At 53.9% G+C, this 9,969-nt stretch overlaps 1 protein-coding gene across 2 annotated transcripts; it reads right to left on the bottom strand.

The window, feature by feature from the left end:
• Positions 1-3,025: 3,025 nt before the first annotated feature.
• On the bottom strand, positions 3,026-9,546 carry PIANP (PILR alpha associated neural protein). Of its 2 annotated transcripts, none has more exons than XM_016221831.2 (6): positions 9,472-9,546; positions 7,287-7,345; positions 6,515-7,026; positions 5,678-5,759; positions 4,654-4,875; positions 3,026-4,302 (listed from the first exon to the last, which is right to left on the bottom strand). In XM_016221831.2, exons 2-6 carry the CDS (start codon positions 7,301-7,303, stop codon positions 4,281-4,283), a joined length of 855 nt encoding a protein of 284 aa, XP_016077317.1. In that variant the 5' UTR covers positions 7,304-7,345; positions 9,472-9,546; the 3' UTR covers positions 3,026-4,280. The 2 variants fall into 2 exon arrangements, with proteins under 2 accessions (XP_016077317.1, XP_016077318.1); XM_016221832.2 differs by lacking the exon at positions 9,472-9,546 and adding an exon at positions 9,027-9,187 and having other exon boundaries at positions 7,287-7,340.
• Between the last annotated feature and the right edge of the window lie 423 nt (positions 9,547-9,969).

Below are 9,969 nucleotides of genomic sequence, written 5' to 3'. Positions count from 1 at the left end.
AAGAGTGGTTATGTTGGCAATTCAGATATGGCGATTCTGAAGGCAGGAAGTGATTCCTTTAAGTGAAAAAGTATGTATGTGTAGGAATACACATAGTATATATAGGATTCAGCACCATCAGAGATTTCAGGCATCCCCTTGGGGTCTTAGAACTTATGCTCTACAGATAAGGAGGGACTACTGTATGTTATTTGAGTAAATGAATGCTGCCACTAGCCTGCACCCTGATATGGCCAGAATCCCTGTGTACTCAACTCCATTTTGGCTGAAAGAGAATTGAAGTCCCTCCTATTAACAGAAGCAGCCCCTTGGTTAGAGAGCAAAATAACCCTAATAAAAATAACTATAATGTCCATTTTACAAGTAATGAAAATAAGACTGAAGATTTAGGTGATTTTTCCCAAGATCACATAAAGGAAGTCGCAAAAAACACCTAAAAATAAACATTTAAATTAAATGTTTAAGAAGATATGTATCTTTGGCTTGTAATAGTTCATATCTTTTTTAAAGTATCTACTCTTTATATCACAGTTTTGGATCTGCACTCAGTGCATGTTAACCCAGTAGCAACAGCTGGCAGGTTAAGAGTCTTAAGGGCTCAGATATGATGAGACCCAGTTGCTGACTGAATTAGAGATAAATTATTTGAGAAATCTTAACTTTGGGGGCTGAGATAGAAAAGTGGGAGCAAAATAGTAGTCATCACTATAAGTCCTGGTTCTCCTCTATTTCTTTTCCTCTTTACATTAATCGGCACTCCCTAGGCCTCAGTGCCTCCATCAGTACTGCTCCTGCCCTTGCTATAAGAAGCAAGTTTTAAGTTCTTTGAACTCCTTAGAGAAAAGCTTTAGAGAGATAAATGTGGGGTGTAGAAGGAGGAGGGCTGTTAATTTTAGCCTGGGGTTTTCCAGCTGGCACACTGTTACCATTTTGAATCACTTCCACACCCTGAGCTCTGCCTGGGAGAGCCCTCCTCCTGGGGGCTTCCCCATTCCTAGTTTGGTCTGAACCACAATGGTAAGCATTCCAGAAAAATGCTTAAGAGAAGCCTGGCTGAGTCATTTGACGCACAGCTCAAGAGGCAAAGAAAGTACAGTGATGAGAGATGCTGGTCCCAGTAGTGCCTGTGATGTGTGGCCTTCAAGAACTGAAAGGGTAGTATGGCCACTGTTTATGTTCTTCGTCTGTCACTATGCAGTGACTCTCTGCCCTACCACTTATTTGCAGCCTTCTGAGGACCTCCAAGGTCCCATAGTTCCAGTTTCAACTCCATGAAAGAAAAAGGTTATGATCTGTTTCCTGTGGCCTCAAGACTCTTCCTGGTTAGTGTGACAGTGTGATTTAGTTTGGGGTAATCCCTTTAGGATAACTCAGAAAGCTAGGATGTCTCCTTTGTCTCTCCCATCTGACTTTCCATGGGGAAGAGGGCATTTAGGGAGAGGGAACAGATGAGGATTTCCAGTGTTTTGCTGTGTATTTTAATATATTTAAATTTAGAGAAACAGTCTAATCAGACAATAATTAATTCCCTCTTCATCAGGGGCCTTCAGTGTGCCTTTTGCATATGGATGAGCTGCAGGGTCACACTGTCCCTCTGAAGAGACAGTTGCTGAAGGTGAAAGAGCTGGGTGTGCTCTCCAGGCACTTGAGCTCCTTCCCCTTCCGTGTTAGTGCTTCCCCCTCCCCACACCTGAGAAGAACTAAATTCCTGTTGGGAAAGAGAAAGGTTAATGAGGCTTCCTCTCCCATCCTCCTGGATCCCTCTCTCACTGCCCCCAATCCCTCCTATCAGCACCTCTTCTTGCACCCTCAGGTTCCATTCAGCCCTCTAGTCCACCAGCTACCCACTGGGATCTCTTCAGGCCCCACTGGGTTGCCTCTGAGCTCTCCTCAGTAGCTTGTCTGCTTTGTACCTCTGCTTTTAGTTGGCTCCTCACTCCTTGGCCCCACTCTGCTTCTTCCCTCTGTAGCAGTCTGTCTTTTTCTTAGGGAGCCTGATGTTCCGAATGCACACACTGCTCTGGTCCTGAGAAATATACTGCCTCCTCCCCACTCACCTCTGCACTGCATGGACTAAGCCATACTTCCCTGAGTACACGGTCATGCTCTCCAACACCTAAAACACACACCTACCAACCCATGTACATTCCTAATTTGAGCTGCAAAGATAAACACATGATGCATACACAGCCCAGAGCAGCCCAGACTGCCTTTTGGCATATTACAGTCTCCTTTCCTCCCTGGAGCTCCCCATTGCCAGGGAGCAAGTGGGGCACAGATGGGGGTGGGGAGAGAAATGGGACCTGGGTGGTTACCGTAGCAACGAAGCCTAGCAACAGTTGAGATGCTGATGTGTATGTGGGCTTTTGCAGGGCTGTTACAAGAGCCAAACCTAGAATTGGGGGCTCAGAGGTGACTGATTCCAGCTGGGCAGCCTAGGTTCCCTCCCCCAAACACACCCCTTGATTCCACTTCCACACCCTATCAGAGAAGGAAGAGTGGGGAAAGCTAATGAGTTAGCTACAGGGCATCTAATGCTACTTAGCTTTGGGGGGGCAGCTGTGGGTGGGGCAGGGTAGGGAGCATGGCTGAAAATAAACCAAGCAGGGCAGCCTTTTTCCCATTGCTCCATTTTTTCTGTTCTTTCACCTTTCACCCTCCATCTGTCTTATCAGCTCTCTCTTCTGCCTTTTCTTGCTTGTTCCATTGCCTGCCCTTCTATGTAATTTGTCCTTATTTTCTGTCTCCTTTCACAGGGTCTCTCTTGACCTTCACTGTCAAGTAACAGGCAAGCTATTCTTCAAGTTTCTCTTGCTCTGGCTGCTCCTGATCAAGACTGCTCCCTTAGCTTCTCTTCATTTCATCTAGTCCCAAGTTAGAGCCCCTGAATCCCACTCCAGGTCAGGCCACACTGGGTCTGGAGGGGTCTCAGGGCTCATCCTCTTTCTCCCTGTTGGTTGCCCATCGCCTCTCCTCCCATCCACTCACTCTGCAGGGCTCATAAGGCAGAATCAGGGGACACAGGTATCTTGCAAAGACTTTATTTGAAAATTTTGAAACTTACATCCCACAAGAATTCAAGATTATCACCACAAGAAGAAAGATAATACAAAAATATATATCACAGCATAGGAGCCAGGTAAGAGAAGAAGGTGGAAAAAAATTATGAGAAGTAGGGACAAACCTGGGGTGGGGGCAAAAGGAGGGAAAGTGGAAAAACAAAGGAGAGGAAAGGAGAGATGTTAGGGAGCCCAGGAAGGGGAGGGGTAAATTGGGAGGTAGAGCTCCCAATGGCCTTGAACTAGCTGGCTCCATTCCCTGGCAGCCTCAGTGAAATAGGGAGGCCCTTAGAGAGGCTGGAAAGTGGAGGACTGGCTCAGGGGGCTCTGAATTCCAGAGAGTGACATACACACACAGACAGCCAGGACAGATAAGACAAAAGGGACTTAGGAGGAAGGGAAGGGCAAATGGGAGCCCCTTTCTCAGGTAGTGCAACAGGTGACTCCCCAAAACCCATCTCCCAGACAACAGAGTTTAGCAGTGGGGCGGGGGAGAAGTGTAGGGCCTCACTACCCTCATTCTCATGGGGGAGCCCTCAGGGTAATGAGAGCACCCATGGAGTGGGATGAGGGAGACAGTGAAACACATGACATGGAACAGGATGGGCCATGACAGATGGGGGCACAAGGAGCCCCCAGTTCACCTCCCACCCACCTCTGGGGCAGCATGCAGGAGTCACAAAAACTAGATCAGTAGGTGTTCATGAGGGAGAGTGTAGGCACGACACACAACACCACAACATGAGGCCAGGAAGTGCACGTGAGAGGAATGGTAAAGCCTCCACTGACCACTGAGTGACAGAGATGAGCATGAATGTGGGAAAAAGAGAAAGTGAAAAATGTGAAACAAAAGGGAGAATGTGAGGGATCAGAAGAGGGGGGAGAGAAGGATGGGGAGAGGGTGCTGAAGACTGGCTGAACGAGAGCATGAGTGTGTGCAATGGCCTGGGAGGGTGGAGGTGAGTGTGCAAGGCTTTCATGTGAGTGTGCAAGGGTGGGGATGGGGGACCAGAAACCACAAATATGTGAGGTCCCCACTTAAAGGAGGGTGAGCAAGTAGGATTGCCTATAGGGCCAGTGAGTGTTCCAGGGTGGTGTGCCAGGGGCAGGAGCCAGGAGCACCTGCAGCCCCAGCTCCCACAGCTGCCCTACCCTTAGTGGGATGGTGGCTATGCCGGCCCCTTGGCCTCCTGCTTGGTGGCACCCCAACATTGGTGGGCATCACAGATTCACCAGGGGAATCCTGAGAGGAAGAGGGAAAGGGCATAGTCAGGAAACAAGGGGTAAGCCAGAACTGAAAGGGGAGTCCAAGACAAAGGGAATCAAGGTTAAGAGGGCAGAGTTGGAGTTAAATGGCAGCATGAGAACAGGACATGGATCCACAAAGAGCGGGAGAAGGAAGGGTCCTCCCGGAAAGGAGGGGTCCAGGCTCCTTGGGAGGGCCAGGGACCAGGCTGGGAAGGAGAGCCAGGGCTCTGGGAGGGCCAGGACTACCTCCCCCCACCCACCCAGGAGGGAGTACCCCCAACCACAGCTCCAGAAACCTAAATGTCCTCCCTTCCCCACCCTCCCATCTTTCTTCCCTGGCCCTCACCGGTTCAACTGGAAGGCTGGAGCCCCTTTGGGCTGGGGCATCCCAGGCCGGGGTCCCCCTCGGGGCTCCTCATGGTCAGGGGTGGGGGTGGGCGAGTCCCCGAAGGCCCCCAGCACAGTGACCCCAGCTGGGGACAGGTCTGTCAGCGGCTGCTGGCTCTCCTCCTGCCTCAGGGCACCTTGCTGTCCTGAGGGCCTGCGCCGCTTCTGGCTGCGGTCCCAGCTGGTGCACCAGAAGGGAAGAGGTTCTCTCACACACTTAAGAAGCCCCTATTCTGGGCCTGCAGGGCTGGTCACCCCCAGCCTCCCTCAGGCACCCCTAATATCCTGTAGCAGAGAAACTGGTCTCTAACAGTTCCCTACACCAAATCCTCTGAAACTGCATGTCCATAAAACTACTTCTCCCACCCTGCCCTCCTGGGGCTCTGGGACCTAAGCCATCTTCTCAACCTGGTCCAGATCCACAGAATTAGTACTTCTGCCCCACCAACAGATAGAGTCCCCCAGAACTGCCTCCTCCTCCATGCATACCCAGAAGAACCATTTCCTCAGCAAGCGTTTTAGCAGGTTTAGTTCTAGTTCAAAGTCAGCTAATGACCTGGACACTTTAGCCTAATGATTCCCTCAGTAAAGTGTGAAGGACTGAGTGACCCATTATTAAATACATGCAAAGACAGCTCCAGATTTGCTCCCTTCTCCCCAGGTACCCTAAGAAGGGGCTCTGCAGACTGGGTCATTTTTCTCTGCCTTGAAGGAAATGGGGACAAGGGATACCCACCAAAGCTAGTGCACGTAAATAATCCCCCACCTCTCCCATTATCCTTGTATTTCCCTGAGAGAAGGAATGTGCCCTGGTTTCTCACTGTGTCCCTCCACCCCAAATTCTTAACTACCTTTCCCCAAAGTCTTGCCTTAATTCACCACTTCCTATCCCACCCCCAGCAAAATTGCTGCCCTTGTTCCTTCCTGCCTTCCAGCCAAACATTCAATTCCCATCTGCCAGCACCCTCCTCCCCGGAGCTTACCAGAACTTGAAGATGATGCCGGTGGCCACGAGAACAATGATGATGGAAATGGTAATTGTGACATAGAGCTGGGGGTCCACACCTGATTGGGGTGGGAAGAAAGTTTTAGGGAGGCTCATTGTGGTAGGAGCCAAGAGGGACTGAGGATGGGGCTAGGCTGTAGGTTCAGTAAGCTTGAGGAGGGCTACAATGTGAATCTGCATTGCTCAACTCTTTTTAGAGCCCTTCCCACTCTATTCTATTCATCAGCTTTACCCAGAGTTTTCAGCTCTTTTCCTTCCAAATCCTTCTCCACTTTCCCAAACCTGTATACATGTGATGAGGAGGGGGCTCTAAGGTCAGAGAGAATCCTTCTCTCTGTACAGAAACCAGGGAGTGGAACTGTCCATCTTTTCCCTGGCCTCACCCACAAACCACTGGCCTTGTCTCTGCACTCGAGCCCTGGGGTCTCTTTCATGGTGTTCCTCTGCATGGAATACACCCACTGTTTTCAAGGTTCAGTTCAAATGTCAATTCTTGGAAGATGTCCTGATCCCCAGGCAGAGGCAGTCTCTCCTTCTCTTAGAAAACATGCTGTGTGCGCCTCTAGTAGAGCACTTATTACACTGACATCCCCAAGTGTTTACACATCTGTCTTCTCCAATGGACCTGAGCTCCTCCAGGGCTCAGACGCATCTTCATCTCTGCCTCCCGTGCCAGCATGGTGCCTGACACATTTGTGGAAGGAGCTAATAGACAAGGCCTCTCTTGATGCCCTTTGAATCTTCAACCAGCCTCCCCACCCTCATATCCCTACAGGCCTCTCCCACTCCCAGTCCCACTCCCACTCCCACTCACCTTCCCCACGGCCCCCGAACAAGAATGGCCGCAGGGTGGCAGGTGCTTCTCTAAGGATGATCCCATCTCCATCACCCCGCATGGAGTCTGAGTTGGGGTGTGGGGTAGCCAGCCCATGGGGGGCTGCAAAACCATAGTCCAAGGGCAGAAATCCAGGATTGGCAGAATTGGGGTCCCCTCCATCCTCTCGAGACACTGTAGGGCCCCATACAATAGCCCAGGGGTACTGGGATGAGGGTGGCCCCTCTTCAAAGCCTGATGGGGTGGCAGGTGGTGCAGTGCCTGGCAGGACTTGTCGCCTGGATCTTGGAACCCGAGGGGATCGGCTTGGTGGGGGTGCCCGCTCCCACACACATACATGGCGTGGGGCCGAGGGGCCTCCCCGGGCACATGGGGGACGTGCTGGGGCTGGTGGGGTTCGAGGGGAGGAGGAGGAGCCTTGAGCAGGTGGTGGGAGGGGCAGCAACAGCAGTGGCCAGAGAGGGAGGAGGTGGGACAGCAGCAGTGCAGGCCTGCAAAAAGGGAGAAAAAGGGTGAGACAGAAGCCCATCTTGGGCCTATGCGTGGGGAGGACACGCTTATACCAGAGACCCCCAGCTGCCTCTCTCCAGGTCGCTCTGCAAAAGCAGTTGGGCTTTGGGAAGACTCAGCCTCATTTTCTATCTTCTAGGATCTGGCCCTTAGGATGGAAGGCCCTAGTGGGCCTAGGAAGTAAAGGGCCAAGACCTCAGGGAAAGTGGCCTCCAAGCTCCCTCTCCTGTGCCAAACTTACCACATCCTGGACTCCATGTTTGAGATCTTCCTCAGCCGTGACCCAGATTTTAGCCTTTACTGGGAGAGAGAAGAGACTGTCACATCCCCACCCTGCCCTGTGTACCTCTCCAGCTCATTCATCCACCAATTCTACCCACATCTCCCCTCCCAGGCTGCTGGCTGCCAGCTAAGCTGCTGCCACCCAGGATTCACTGCTGCTGAGCATCTTTGGGGGGGGGGGGTGGAAACTCCCAGAGTGGCTCCCTGTCTAGCTCCAGCCCCTCTCTACAACTCCCCAGGTCATTGTTACCTCCGCACCCCAGGGTCTACTTTCACTTCTCAGGCTTCCTTCTCACTTTCCCTGCCCACAGCTCCAAGTTTTTCTTGGATCTTAATTTAGAGTCAAGAACCTTGTGATTCCTTGAGCACCTACCACTAGGCAGGGAGTGTGAGAATGGGGGAGGGAAGAGGTAGTCAATCTGAGTGAGTGTGTGAATGTGTGTGTGGTGCGTGCCCAGCCTGCCCACTCCACTTGTAGCCCCAGGCATTTCTCTTATGATTGGCCCCAGGAATCTGCATCTTTAGGAGACGGGTGAGAGGAATTGGAGGGAGGGAAGGAAGGAGACAGAGAGAGGTGAGTGGGAGAAAAACTACAGAATATAATTTTTGCTCAGTGTTTAATCATTCAAATGCATAGGTGCCCTCTGAAGGGAGGCAGAAATGGGAAGAGGCCACCTCCTTAAACGTAGCTCTCCTAGGTAAAGAATCCTGGGAGAATCAGGATGAATGGTTTTGAAAGAGGAAGGACATGTTTTCAGGGTTGAGGGTGCTGGATCCAGGGCGGGCAGGATCCCCAAAGTGAATGAGTATATGACACCCTATGTCCTCTGGATTCTGGGTCTAAATCTAGACATTAAGTACACTCAGAATAACAGGAATAAGATAGGAAAGTCTGGGAAGGGGACTGGGAAAGTGGGCAGCGCGGAGAGATGTGAAGGGATGAAGGGCCCAGAAAGGAAAGGTGGGTTAGGAGCAAGAAGGGAGGAGAAGGGTGAAGAGGAAGCCAGCAGAGAGCACAGGCGGAGGGACAGGAGTCAGTCCTGAAAGGAAACAGAAAGGGGGCGGCTACAGATGACTGGGAGCTTGGGGGATGCTGAAGAGGGAACAGGATGAATTAAAGGTCAGGGAGGGAAACAGAGTGAAGGGGTCACAGGAGCAGGGGAAGAAGGCAGAAGGGCAGGAGGAGATGGAAGAAAAGGTCCACGCTGGAAGGGAAGATGAGACAGGGGAAGGGGAAGGGAGAAAGGGGTGGAGAAGAGCAGGGTTGGGGAAAAGGGAAATGGTAGAGGAGGCAACAGAATACCGAGGACGAAATGAGAAGAGGATGAGATGGGGACCGAAGACGCACAGCAAAGATGGAGGAGTTGGAAATTGCTTCTTTCAGTGTGAAAGGATGTGGAGCTCCGGGAGGAGATAGGGATAGGGGCATGGTGGGGGAAGTGGAGGAGGAATGGGAAGAGAACGGGGCTGGAGGGAGGAAGTAAGGAGTGCAGGAGGGAGCCAGTGAAGCGGAGAAGGGCTCCTAGGGACATCTGTGGCCAACTGACTCCAGGACTCACCTCTCTGCCTTGGGCATCACCCCCTCCCCTCGATGTCAACTCGGGTCCCTGGGCCCCAACCCCCTTTAGCCACCCCTTCCAGGAAGCCCGCAGTCCCCAGGCTGGAGCGCCACCCCCACCTCTCCTCGCGCCTCGCCGACCTGTTGTGCGCAGGAGACGAGATGGGGGTGGGGCGGGAGCCTTGAGGTGGGGGATCCCGGCCCCATCTCCAGCTTTGCCCCAGTCCACCCCTCTCACAGGCCCGCGCTCCCCGCACAGGGCAGGAAAGCAGCGAGAGTTGGGGCGAAAACCAGGACCAGGAGGTCGGCAAAGGGACTCCGAGGGAGGGAGCACCGCGAGCAGACGGGGAACCCGAAGCAAGAGGATGCGAGGAGCCTGAACCGAAGGCAGGATGGAGCAGCCGCGGGGACGGTGCCCGCTGCGCTGAGAGGGCAGGACGCAGCCGGGCCGGAGGAGGGATGGAGAGCACAGCGGGGAAGGCGCGCTTCGGGGCTGGGGGCTGGAGCCGGGTGAGGAAAGGCTCGGAGTTCGGAAGGACGGGGCCGGGCTCCCTCGGGTGGGGGCGTGGGGGTCCCTTTCACTCACCTGCGTGCCTGGCGCGGCGGCGCGAGAGCTGCGGGCGCTCGGGGCTGCGCGGGGCTGGGGGGACGCAGGAGCGGGTGGGGCACGGGGCATGGTCAGGGGGGTTGGCCGGCTGCGGGGTGTTGGAGAGGGTGGGGGGCGGGCGCCCGGGGCGCGGGGCGGCGGCGGCGGCGGCGGCGACGGAGATGCTCGGCTCGGCTCGGCTCGGCTCGGCTCGGCTCGGCTCGAGCTGCGCTCGGCTCGGCGGGGCTCGGCGCGGCGGCTCGGAGCGCGCGGTCCCCTCCTGCCCCCTCCCGCCCGTAGGCCGCGCACCGTTTAACCCTCCCGCTGCCGCACCGCGGGGGCGGCGCTCGCCGCGTCCCAGGTGTGAGGCTGGAGAGGGCGGCGGAGGCCGAGCGACTGCTGGGTTCCCCGCGTTGTGATGGCGGGCTTCTCCGCCCTCTTCACCCAACACCATGGAAACCCATGGTCACCTTAGTCAGTTTCTGAGAGTCTGCGTCT

The sequence above is a fragment of the Miniopterus natalensis genome, chromosome 2 (genome assembly GCF_054644295.1).
Source record: "Miniopterus natalensis isolate mMinNat1 chromosome 2, mMinNat1.hap1, whole genome shotgun sequence".
In the NCBI taxonomy this organism is placed as follows: domain Eukaryota; kingdom Metazoa; phylum Chordata; class Mammalia; order Chiroptera; family Miniopteridae; genus Miniopterus; species Miniopterus natalensis.
The sequence above is the reverse complement of the archived record's forward strand: the minus strand, read 5'-3'. Positions and strand labels throughout refer to the sequence as shown.

Coding starts and splice junctions, on each gene's coding strand:
- PIANP (XM_016221831.2), bottom strand. Junction 5,760..6,514: donor GTTCGGGGGCCGTGGGGAAG/GTGAGTGGGAGT, acceptor CACCCCAATCAG/GTGTGGACCCCCAGCTCTAT. Junction 4,876..5,677: donor GGCATCATCTTCAAGTTCTG/GTAAGCTCCGGG, acceptor CTGGTGCACCAG/CTGGGACCGCAGCCAGAAGC.